The sequence below is a fragment of the Chlorocebus sabaeus genome, chromosome 1, assembly GCF_047675955.1.
Source record: "Chlorocebus sabaeus isolate Y175 chromosome 1, mChlSab1.0.hap1, whole genome shotgun sequence".
Taxonomy (NCBI): domain Eukaryota; kingdom Metazoa; phylum Chordata; class Mammalia; order Primates; family Cercopithecidae; genus Chlorocebus; species Chlorocebus sabaeus.
In genome coordinates, this window is record NC_132904.1 from 75,503,325 (window position 1) to 75,516,390 (window position 13,066).

Sequence of the window (13,066 nt, forward strand, 5' to 3'; positions counted from 1 at the left end):
GACCCTTCCAAGGTTCACACCTATGTACAGCCCAGGCTCCCAGGTTTAAAAGGGCTGGGGCAGGCTTCCCAAGTCCCCACCTCAAGTGCTTTGTCCGTGTGTTCCCTCTGCCCAGAGCATTCTTGGTAATCTCTGTCTGGCGCACCTCACTAATTCCTTCAAGTCCTGTGAGTGCCTCCTCTAGGAGGTATTTCCTCATTCTCTCAGGCAGAGTAGAGGCTCCCTCCTCGCTCACAGAACATACTAGGTTCCTACCGCCTTTGCCACCTTGGGCTGTAATGATGTACTCCCAAGAGAAAAGATGGCATCTGACATTTCTTGGATCATCCCCAAGTGCCAGGCAGTGTGCTGGGAGATTTCACAGACAGGCTGTCTATAAATCCCCTAGAGGCAGGTGGAGGGGACTAGGCAATGACTAGCATTTACCACACTCCTTCTCTGTTCCAGGCACTGTGATGGGTGCTCATCATGAGGTGGGCACTCCAATGCCCACTTTACCCTTGAAGAAATAAGCTTGGAGAGGCAATGTGACTTTTCTAATGTCCCACAGCAACAAAGTTTGTATGTAATTCAAAGCTGTTTGATTCCAGAACCCATAGACTGTCTTATCCCTTTCTGAACCTCTGCCTCCTTTTTCAGAATCTGGCCTGGAACTTAGTACCACACAAACACTTATATAAATAAATGTTTGCCAAATTGACACACAACCTACAGTGTTATTTGTGGGGAAGCAGTTTCATTTCCTCTCTTCTTGTCCTAGCATCAGGAAATCCTGGGGCTATTAAGGTGATCCTAGGTTACCTCATGTACATCCTGCCCCACCTCTTAGAGGTTTGAATTCCTTCCGGGGCTTCCTTGCAAAGAAGTGGACTGGCCTCTGCTGGACAGAGAGGGCAAGCTCCTTGGCTCAAGTCTAACAGCACCTGATCAGGGGATACAAGCTGGTCACCCTGGAGCTCTTCCACCATACCCCACCTCCCTCCTTAAGAACGCCAGGGCAGAGCTCAGAATAAGAGAGCTTGCAGATCCATGCTTAAACCCAGTGGTTCTCTCTGCAGCCAGCATTTAGCCCTGCAGCTGCCTGGGGCTTCAGGGCTGCCTGTCTCCAGGCTCTGTGAAAGTGGAGAACTTTTAAAGCCAGCGCTGTTCTATGGGTAATGGGGTCATCCTTCTCAGTTTTTTCAGTGAAAATGGGGACACTAAAATACTGAATCTCCTGGGCATGGTTGTGACAGTGCCTGGCACAGTCCCTGGCACACAGTAGGTAGTTGGTCAGTGTTGCCGGTGTCTTAACCTTTTTTTTTCTGTCTGTGTCAATCTTTGTCTCTACCTTTACCTGTCTGGCCTTCACCTGATGTTTCCTTCTTGTGGTGTCTGTCTGTGCATCTTTGTCCGTACATCTGCCTGTCCGATGTCTGTTATGTGGGTTGGGGAGAGAAACAGGCCCCCAACTCCTGCACACTCCAGCGGCGCCGCGGGGCAAGAGCGGGGTCGCCTGAGCCCCGCGGAGCCACGCCAGGCCCCCAACTCCCCCGGAGCCCACCATGCACCAGGCCCCTCCGCCCCGGCAAGCGGCCCAAGCAGGCATCGGCAACGAAAGGACGTTTTAAAAAACAAACCCGCAAAAGTAGGAAGAGAGAGGGACTTACCGTTCGCCGCGACCCCCAGGCTGGCGGAGCCACTTTTAACTAAGAATGAATTAGGGACAAACTCTTCCTCAGAGTCTGAGTCCGGGGTTGGCTGGGCCACACCGTTGCCTAGCAACCGCCTCTGGCTCTCATTGGCCGGAGGGGAGGGGGGGCGGGGAGGGGGACTGCTCAATAGGGGTTGATGAAGCGGATGAACAATGCAAGGGAGCACCTGCGAACCACAAAGACAAACACAGACAGAAAAAATAATGAAAATTGATTTTGAGGCACACGGGGAGGGGGAGGGAGCAAAATAAAACACGCATCAACGGGAAGGAGGGGCTCCCAACACGGGCGATCTACTGCACACGTGGGCCGGGGGCGGGGCTGATGCCTCCGCAGGGCAAGTTGCCGCAAACTCCTTCTGAAGAGCTGGGGCCTCAGCGCAGGCTGGCAAATGGCAATCTCGGAAACACATGGAAAGCCTTTTCTGTTCTGCCTATTCTTTAAGACACACCTGAAAACCCAGGGTCTAGTCCTGACAGGGCCATGTGATCTATCAAACCGCTGCCCCTCTCTGAGCCTCAGTGGCCTCGCTGATAAAAGCAGCAGTGGTGACTGGGTGATCCCTGACCCCCTATGAGCTGGCCATTCTGTGATGTCACCGAACTGAAATGATGTTCTTATTACTGAGATTTTACTCCGACCTGCCTGGAACAGGCCCTAGGCCTCGTAAAAAGCTAGAGAGAGCTGGAGAGAATGATCCAAGGCTTCAATCTACCTTTGGCAGTCTAGGATTTCAACACAGCAATGTTTTGTTTTTCTAAGAACCTCACACTTTATGATTCTTAAATTCTGACATTCTCCGGAACCTCCCTGAAAGCAAGACCCTTAGGAAATTTTGTTCATGTCTTTATATCCAGAATCTAACCTACTGCCTGGTACATTGTAGGCTTGTAGAAGTATTTGTTGACTAGTTTAATTCTAGGGGGTCTCACATACTAGGATTCTTAAGTTCTAATGTTCAAAGATGAGAACATTCTATAATTTTAGGACACTCACATTTCGTGCGTGAGTTCCAAGATGTTGTAAAGGAGTTTGACCCCAAGTTTCTACCATGCCATGGTTCTAAAACCCCAGCTTTCTATAGTTATATGAGCAAACTCCCAACTCTTCAGAAGGAGGAGGCGATGGCTTGGGACAAGAACTTTGAGCTCAGACAATTTGCAGTCTTATCTGTGGCCAACCTTTCAACATGTGCAGTACATCGTCTACAAGAGAGGGAACATAAGCACAGACATATAAAAGTATACAGTACAAGACAATGCAACCACTTACAGCAAGCGCTGCTCATTTTCTCCTGCCTTGAGTGACAGAAGGTTTATAACATAGTCATATCTATCCAGCTTTTCAAACAGACTGAACCTTAGGAAAAATAACGCAGCCCCAGTGGGCCATCTTAACGTTCAGCGGGGCTCTAAGAGGGAGGTGGCACAGAGAGCGGCTGATTATTTGCAGGGTAGGGTGGGAAGCTTTTTGTGGTCTGTCCACACAAGAGCAGCCCACTTGGTTCACAGTCACCAATTCCTGTAGGATTTTGCAGGTTCCATGACTCTTTTTTTCTGAGACAGAGTCTTACTCTGTCACTCAGGCTGGAGTGCAGTGGTACAATCTCGGTTCACTGCAACCTCCACCTCCCAGGTTCAGGTGATTCTCCTGCCTCAGCCTCACAAGCAGCTGGGACTACAGGCACCTGCCACCTGCCCGGCTAATTTTTTAAATTTTTATTTATTTTTGTATTTTTAGTAGAGATGGGGTTTCACTATTTTGGCCAAGCTGGTCTTGAATGCCTGACCTTGTGATCTGCCCGCCTCAGTCTCCCAAAGTGCTGGGATTACAGGTGTGAGCCACCACGGCCAGCCTTTTTTTTTTTTTTTTTTCCCTAGATGCGCACCACCACACCCAGCTAATTTTTGTATTTTTAGTAAAGGCGGGGTTTCACCATGTTGGCCAGGATGGTCTCAATCTCTTGACCTCTTGATATGCCTGCCTTGACCTCCTAAAGTAGTGGGATTACATGTGTGAGCCACTGTGCCTGGCCCCAGGTTCCATGACTCTTAAGGTTAACCCCTGAGCTTAACTTTGTGACATTTTACCGAATTGCTGTGTGTGCCATCTGGCTGCTAGAAATTCAGCAAGAAGAATTGAAGCAGCAGAAATCAATGCCCAAGGTACAACCTCTGGGTGGCTTCTTCCTCTGTGTTTTGGTCTCTTTACCTAAAAATTCAGGCTATGATTCACCATACAATCTTTTAAGCCAGCATTCCCGATTCACCTTGAGAGCCTGCCTTCCCTGACACCACTGACCACCTGGTGCTAGAGGGTTGAACATTCCGCATTCCTTTCTCTGAATTAACCTTGTCTTCAGGTCTAACATATCTGCTCTGTTGTGTTTCTATTTATCTGTATCTGTCTCCTACATGAAAGTATACAGTATATTCTTGGGGTACAGTGCATTTGTGGAGTGAGCTTTGGAGTTCAACAGAAATGGGATTTGTATCACAGCCTCACCTCCTATTAGTTTTATGATATTAGGAAAAATACTTCCAGTTCTTCATTTGTAATTTTTTATTTATTTTTGACAGGGTCTCTGTCACCCAGGTTGGAGTGTAGTAGCGTGATCTCGACTCACTACAAACTCCACCTCCTGGGTTCAAGCGATTCTCCTGCCTCAGCCTCCCCAGTAGCTGGGATTTCAGGTGTGCATTACCATACCCAGCTAATTTTTGTATTTTTAGTAGAGACGGGGTTTCACCATTTTGGCCAGGCTGGTCTCGAACTCCTGACCTCAAATGATCTGCCTGCTTCAACCTCCCAAAGTGTTGGGATTACAGGTGTGAGTCATCACGCCTGGCCCCTCATTTGTAATTTGTCCACCTGACATCCCTACCTTTTATATAGCTGCTATGAGGACTAAAGATCATGTATGTGAGTACACAATATGCATAAGCAAGTGGTTAGTGCTCACCAAATGTCTATTAAAGGTAACAAAACCACCCCACCAAGAACCCCATTCGTGACTCCCCCTATGGTTCCAGTTTTGGAAAGATTCTGTCTACCAGGCCACATTTATTAAGCCAATATACATTCATTTCCTCATCTTTTATTAACCAAAGACACAATATAATCTTCAATCAGAGCTTCTGATGAGCTTGAGATAACCAGTCCCATACCACACTGAGTTGTTAGAATTTCAGACAAAAATTAAGAAACACGATATGTTGTTTCAGGGTGTTTGTTACAGCCTCTTCCTGAGTAAATCTGTCAAGCTTTACGAAATAAATAGTTCCAGAACTAAGTAAATTGTTCCATCATAAACTTCAGGGGCCCTGGGATGAGAACGGCAGAACGGCACTGTGCCCTCCCAGGCCTCATCCCTGTCTCTCCTTTCTCCCATGCATTCCCTGGTCTTCTCTCCTCAGGCCTCTGGGTTGCCCTGAATATTCATAACTAACATACGGGAGCCCCTAACAAGGTGCCAGGCAGAGTTTCTGTGAGGTACAGTTATTATTGGAAACATGTTAATTTCCTTCCTCTTATTCATTGGCAACTTTGAATTTAAGTGGTTTCCGAGGTAGGGTACACAGAACTATTTCCTAGGATGTAAGAAAATATTTTAACTCATGTACTTCAAAGTTCTATTTAGTATGTTTTTCAACGCATGTAATACAGGAGTGCTTGGAATATGTATATAAAAATGCACTGCTGTACCAATTCAGCATGTACAGGAGCAAGGGAGGGTCACATTGAGAGTACGGGCTCTGGAGCCAGACTGCCTACATCTGAAATCCAGTTCCATTACTTGCCAGCTCAGTGACCTTGGGTCAATTACTTCACTCTTTGCACCTCGGTTTCTACACCTTTATGAAGGAACATTTAAAAAAAAAAAAAAAAAAAAAAGAGTGCCTACAAATTTCTGGGTTGCTCTGAGGACAAAAGAAATTAAAATAAGTAACATGTTGAGAACTGTGTGTGGCAGCCAGTAAATACCTATAATAAATGTTCGATGTTGCTATGCATAAATACGTACATGTAAAGTGAGGACTAGCTGTCTTCATCTTTTCGTTTTTATAAAACAGTGTATGATCACGAAAATATGGCAAATCCTGTTTCATTCCACAAACATTTCCTAAACACTCAGTGATTGGGCTAGAAGGTGAGGGAGATACAATTAGGTAGCACAGCTGCAAGGGAGCTGGAAGGAGGGGAGGGATAAGTGCACAAGGAGGTCTCAGCAGGGCAGAGGTAGGACCTGTCAGAACAGAACCACAGCCCAGTTCAAGGAGCTGGGGGGCTCATTTCAACTGGAGGAACCGAGAAATGCTTTACTGAGCCTTGGAGGATTTCAATGAGAAGAGATAGGAGCATTAGTATCTGTGGCAGAGGGAGGAATACTCTGGCCTAAAGCCTTCATCCTTCACCAGGTCTTTAGCAATCTGTCTCCCCACCTGACCCCTTACCTCCCAAGTCTCATTGTTATGATTAGCTTCTCCTTACCAAGTCCAGTGAGACTTGCTAAAACATGCTGGCCTGCTCTCATTTCCTTGGACTCAGTGCTCTCTCTTTTGCCAAGTTTGCAGAGCTCTAGGGCACTTTCTGCATTAAATCTATCTGAACGGCAATCTATGGAGCATAACCACAAAAGTTTTGCCTCTTAGCTTTTGCGCAAGCTTGTTCCTTCTCCCTGGGGCATTTCCTTTCCTCTTCCGTCCTCCTCACAACTACCACCCTATATGTCTCTTAGCTTCCACTCATCCTTAGGGTTTGACTTCATGACCTCCTCCCTCAAGAAGCTTTCTTGATGCTTCAAGCCTGCATTTGGCAACCCCTCTAGGTGCTCCCACGACTCCCTGGACTCTCCCTGTTGCAACATTTCTCACCCTGCAGTATTTACTTGTCTGTGTCCACCCACTAGCTTGCCTTGCCATTGCCATATGTGCCTAGTGCAGTGTCATGCATGTAGAAAGCAGTAGTAAATATTTGTTAGATGAATAAAGGTAGAAGGAAGGTAGGAAGGAAGGAGAGTACCTTGATTATGGCACAAAAGTCTATGTCAAGAGAGCAGTGATAAATGAGACAGAAGTGAGAACACTAGAAAAAGGAAATCAGACCTTAATTGGGGAGTCATGGAAATTTTTAAAGCAGGAAAGTGACCAGACCAGGGCTGTACTGTAGAAGGATCTGCTCTTTAAACATAAGGCACCTGCTCAGTCACCTAGATCTCCTTTCTAACTGGCTCAGCTAGGGCAGGATGTTGAAAATCCAGATGATCTTCTGAGCTTGCTTTTTGGGTGGGGCTCAGACGTACGTTTGCGTGGGCAAATAAGGATGCCTGATTCCATGGGACTGGGGTGTAGGTGTGCCTTCCCACGTGTCCTGGTTATCAGCTGAAGGGAACCTGGCATTGCAGATTCTTCTGCTGTGCCTGTGGTAAAAAAGAGTGGGATGCCTGAAATGAACCTTCTCACACCTGACTCCAACAACCAAGAGGATCAGTGAAGGGTGCAGGGGAACCATCCAGGTTTCTAGAGAGGTGGTCTCCATGAGCCCAGCTCTGGCTTATAGGAGATGAAGATGGAGAAAGAAGGAAACAAAGTGAGTGATACAGTTTGGATATCTGTTCTCATGTTGAAATGTGATCTGCAGTGTTGGAGGTGGTGCCTGGGGGGAAGTGTTGGATCACAGGGGTGGATCTTATGAATTACGTGGTGCCCTCCCCATGGAAATGAATCAGTTCTTGCTCTGTTAGTTCACTTGAGATCTGGTTGTTAAAGAGTCTGGGACCTTCCCCCTAGTCTGGTTCCCTATACTCATGCTCCCTCTCTTTCCAGGTGACACACATGCTCTCCCTTTGCCTTCTGCGATGAGTAAAAGTTTCCTGAGGCCTCACCAGAGGCCAAGCAGATGCTGGTGCTGTGCTTGTATAGCCTGTAGCACCATGACCCAAATAAACCTATTTTCTTTTGTTTGAGATGGGGTCTCGCTCTGTCACCCAGGTTGGAGTGTCGTGGAACAATCTTGGCTCACTGCAACCTCTGTCTCCCAGGCTCAAGCGATCCTCCCAGCTTGGCCTCCTGAGTAGCTGGGAGCACAGGTGTGTGCCACCATGCCTAGCTAATTTTTTGTATTTTGAGGACAGACGAGGTTTTGGGGACAGACTGCTATTTTCTTTATAAAGAAATTCCAGCCTCAGGAATTCTTTTATAGCAATGCAAAACAGACTAACACAGTTAGGGAGTGCAAACACCTGTATGGTTGAGATTGGCAGAGGGATGGGGCATTTACAGAGCTTCTCCTGGAGGCCAGAAACTGGCCCAGATTCTCCACAAGATCTTTTCCTTAAAACACTCTCAGTAGGAAAATTCATCTCCATTTTTCAGGTGAAGAAACAGAGGCTTAGAGAAGTGAAGTCAATTGTCTGTGGTCATAAGGCCCAGATGAGAACCCATAACTTCAATGCTGTTCAACCAAGTGGTGGTGAGAGTGAAATTCATCAGCTCTGGTTTGGATTTTCCACCAGGCATAGGGAAAGGGAGAGGCCTGTCTATCAGGGAAACATAGCTAAAGCAGAAAGACCATGAACTTCCTATTGGGCAAACCAAGGATCAAAGCCTAATGTGGCTGCTGGCTATGTGACCTTTGATGTCACTTTACTTCTCTTAGTGTTCATTTTCTCCTCAGAAAAAAAGGAGTGACGATGCCCACTGCAAACAGTTGCTGAAGGAGTGGTGATCTTATGCTCACCACGAGCCCAGCAGTCTGCTTGCTGATGGTAAAGGCTCGCCAATATTGGTTTCCTCTGCCATCTCTCCAGCTGTAGGTCTGTCATACAGAGAACATGGTGGTTTTGGGAAAGAAGCAATAACAGATTTGCAAGCCTGCCAATTACACTTTTATCAATGTGTTACTTGATGATATCAGAAAAAGGGGAAACGTGTTAGGGAAATTGTCCTAATACATAAAGAGAACATAGGACAAGGGAATCCTAAGATCTGCAGAAACAATTTCCGTTACACCCTTGTGTGAATCGGTGATGGTAACTTTCTCTTGCATTTGAAATCTAACCTATAAATAGAGCAAGCTAGTTGTCCAAGAAGAACATTCAACCATTCTGGATTCTTAGTGTATCTTTGGAACATTCATGAGACTAAAATTATGAGGGCTAGCTGATGAACAAGTTTATTACTCTGTCAAAAAGAAAGACCATTAACAAAATGTACTTTTTAACACTTTGCTCAGCAGTCCTGAGAAATCCATCTGAATGTCCAAACAGAATCTTACTGGTCTATGATAAAATCCCATCTAGTCTATGGAAGGAAAATTCACGTGAGCTTACACAATGGAAAAGTGTGAGTCCTCAACTGTAACATGAGCACTAGCTGTGGGCTGCAGGGAAGGCACTTTCCTCCCTGGATTATCGGAAGAGCGTCCTAATAACCTTTTAACTGGCAGCCCTGTAATTTAGAATCTTGTGTGTAAAACACTTAGCCCAACACACAGCCATTAGTCAATAAATGACACCTAGAAAGAAAACAAAATAAAATCCTTAGACCTAAGTAGGTACCTCATCTCAGTGGCACACTGCCCTGATGGATTCATCCTTTCCAGAAACATTTTAGTTTGTTCACCTAAAACCAAATGCATTCTTTTTCTTTTCATATGCTGGCCACAGGGCATTCAGTTGCTTCATTGAATAAGTGAAATTACACTCAGTTCTGAGCAGAGGATGGGGCACTGAAGAAAACGAAAGTCTCCTTCTGATTGAAAGGTCTGCGGCTCGTGGAGGGTCAGGAATTCTAATGCACTGGTATCATGCCCTGCTTTTTATTCCAGTGAGTTATGTTCTTCTCTACTGCTTGAATAGACTATCCTGCCAAAGATGGACCACGTATTGCTCACCTACGTGTTCTGGTCTTACTCAGAGTCTCAGCTCAGCAAAGAAAGACAGCTGGTTTCCCCAGTTATTTAAAATGGGTTGGAATCCACTTTTGCAAAGCATTTCAAAGAACTGAAAATCTGAAAATCTAGACTGACTGTTCATTCGGGTTTGTCAGTGACAGCCCCAATTTACATCTGTTATCCTACATTAATTAATAATAGTTCCCCCTTTACTGTAAAAATATGTTGATTTGGTCAATTAATTACATGGCCACCCTGTTTGAGAGCAGTGAAGTACAGATTCAGTTCCACATCACAGGCTGCAGTCTGTAGCAATGGAATAGTGGTCAGGACAGCTGGGTGCAGGTCAACAAAGCAGTCCAAGATCGTGGGCAAAGCAGCCCAAGATCCTTTCCTCTGTTAGATGGTTATTCTCTAAGGTTCCTTTATGGTCCAACAAAAGATAGCAGTAGCTGTAGTCTATACCTCAAGAGGTTGCTCTGAGGGTTAAAGGAGACTATGGAAAAAATGCAGGATATAAATGACTTAATTTACAATGGAGAGTCAGATTCCTCTAATATAGCAGATACTTAAAAATATTTATGAAACAAATAAATTTGTATAAATGCATAGGAAAAAAGATTGGTTAAAAATAAAAAAACACATTAACAATGGTTATCACTGTTACAGGCAATTTAAAATTTTTAATATGCTTTTATAGCTTCAAAATTTTCTACATTTAGCATACACAGTTCTTATTTTTATTTATTTATTTAAAAAATTTATTTTAGAGATGAGGTCTTGCTGTGTTGCTCAGGCTAGAAGGCAGTGGCTATTCACACGCACAATCATATGGTACTGTGGCCTTGAACTCCTGGACTCAGGTAATCCTCCTGACTTAGCCTCCTGAGTAGTTGGGATCATAGGTGTAAGCCAAGTTCTTTTTATACTTTTAAAGATTATTTTTAAAAACATGATGAGCAAATGAAATAATAAATGTGAAAATATCTGGCATCTAGTAGGTATTCATAGACGTTGATTTTTAAGCTTTTTTTTTTTTTTAAGACAGAGTCTTGCTCTGTCACCACAACAGAGTGCAGTGGCACAATCTCGGCTCATTGCAACCTCTGTCTCCCAGGTTCAAGTGATTCTCCTGCCTCAGCCTCCAGCTGGGACTATAGGCAAGCACCACCATGCCCAACTAATTCTTGTATTTTTAGTAGAGACAGGGTTTCACCATGTTGGCCAGGATGGTCTCAATCTCTTGACCTTATGATCTGCCTGCCTCAGCCTTCCAAAGTGCTGGGATTACAGGAATGAGCCACCGTGTCTGGACCCTTAAATAAGATTTTTATACATTAATATTAGTAGTATAATTTAGTATAAACTGATTTTTAAAATGTGAAAGCTTTTCAACTGAGCAATTCCACTTTTAGGAATTTATCCCTAAAATTAGGACATCTCAGAAGATTTACACTAAGGATATTTATCACAACATCATTTGTAATAGTAAAAAGTAAAACATTTAAAAAATGTTAAAAAGGAAAAACATCCTTAATGTTAAAAAGTAAATACTTACTTGTGTAATGAAGGGATAATGCTGATATTACACAGATATTATAAGATACGTTTGTAAAGAATATTAAGCGATGTGGGAAACAGGATATAAAAAGAGTTTTATGCAAAACTGTGTAAAAAGTAATTCTGACTTTTGTTCAATTGTGTATGGGTGCAATCTGTACAAAAATGTTAAGACCAGTTACCTTAGGGCAGTATATTAGAAACAATTGTTTTCCTGATTTTTAGAATATATTCTAATTTTTTCAAGTAACACATGTGACTATGAGATTTTTTTTAAAAAGCAATAAATGCTATTTTTAACAGAATTAGACACACATACAGAAAAGTCAGCCATGATGACAGTTTCTCCCTTGGGTCCCTAATGGGAGGAGCTCAGCAGACCCACAGCCTCCCAGGTCTTTTCCAGCCTATTCAATCTTGTGGGTCTTACTCCCCTGGCCTGGCAGCTCACAGTAAGTCAACTCTCCTTGCAATGGTTATTTTCAGGAGCAGGTCCCGGGCCATTTGTCTCTGTGAGTTATGTTGGAAAAATGGTCTTTAAAAAACAGGACGCAGTAAATTTCTCAGGCTCGTCATTTGATCTCCAGCTTTCCTCCTCACAGGTTTCTTGGGGACTTAAAAATCTTTTTTTAAAAAAGTGTTTGCCAGGAACAGACCTGTTTCACCCGCCTGCCTGGGCAGCTGGTCTCCTGAACACCGAGAAGAGAGCCCCTTAGGTTTCTCTGGTCTTCACACAGGGATGGCCTGCCAGCTAGTCTGCTTGTTTGACACAGGTATATTCGATGAGGACTTTCATTGAGTTTTTAAACATATCAGGCTTATTGACACATAATTCACATACCATACAGGCCACTCGTCTAAAGTGTTCAATCCAATGGGTTCTAGTATATTTGCAGAGTATTGCAACCATCACCACAATCCATTTTAGAACATTTCATCACTCTAAAGAGAAACTCCACACTCATTAGCAGTCACTCCCTATTGTCTGCCAATTCCCTGCAGCCTAGGCAATCACTCATCTACTTTCTGTCGCTACAGATTTGCCTATCCTGAGCATTCATAAAAATGGGATCATATAATATGTGTTCTTTTGTGGCTTCTTGCACTTAGCAAAATGTTTTCTCAAGGGTTCATCCAAGTTGAAGCAATGATTAGGATTTCATTTCATTTCACTGACAAATAACATTGCATTGTATGGATATACCACATTCTGTTTATCCATTTATGAAACTTGGGTTGATTCAAACTTTGGTTATTTTCACTTTTTGGCTATTACCCATAATACTGCTGCAAATCTTTGTGCCTACATTTTTGTGTGAGAGTATGTTTTTACCTCTTTTGGGTATATACCTAGGAGTGGAATTGCTGAATTGTATGCTTAACCTTTTAAGGAACTGCCAAATTGTCTTCCAAAGTGGCTGTATCATTTTAAATGCCCACTGGCAGTGTATGAGGGTGCCAATTTCTCCACATCCTCACAAACACTTGTTATTATCTGACTTTTTTATTTCAGCCACTACAGTGAGTATGAAGCAGTGTCTTATTGTGGTTTGATCTGCATTTCCCCTAATGGCATATGATGCTGGGCATATTTTCATGTCCTTATTTGCCATTTGTACATCTTCTTTGGAGAAATGTCTATTCAGATCCATTGCCCAATTTTTAATTCGATTTATCTTTTTATTACTAAAGTGTAAGTACTGTTTTTTCCCCCCAAGAATTTGTTTTGTGCTTACTCTGTCAGGCAGTGTTCTAAGCATCACTGATAGACAAGGAAGACAAAGCCCTTGTTCTCAAAAGCTTACATTCTAGTGAAAGAAAACATTAATGAACAAGTAAGCAAATAACTATATAGAACAAGGTCAAGTGTGGTAAATATTAGACTGGTGCAAAAGTAACTGCGGTTTTGCCATTAAATA

The 13,066-nt window shown here is 43.7% G+C and overlaps 1 protein-coding gene across 17 annotated transcripts in view; it reads right to left on the minus strand.

Moving 5' to 3' along the window:
* The window catches only part of TENM4 (teneurin transmembrane protein 4), a 3,083,677-nt gene that overhangs the window by 302,501 nt on the left and 2,768,110 nt on the right, over nt 1–13,066 (minus strand). Inside the window, exon 2 of one of the 17 annotated variants that reach the window (XM_073019828.1) lies at nt 1,650–1,860. The exons of the other annotated variants lie outside the window; for them this stretch is intronic. Coding sequence (XP_072875929.1) covers nt 1,650–1,860 — 211 coding nt within the window. The remainder of the gene's footprint in view (nt 1–1,649; nt 1,861–13,066) is intronic. 17 annotated transcript variants of the gene reach the window in all.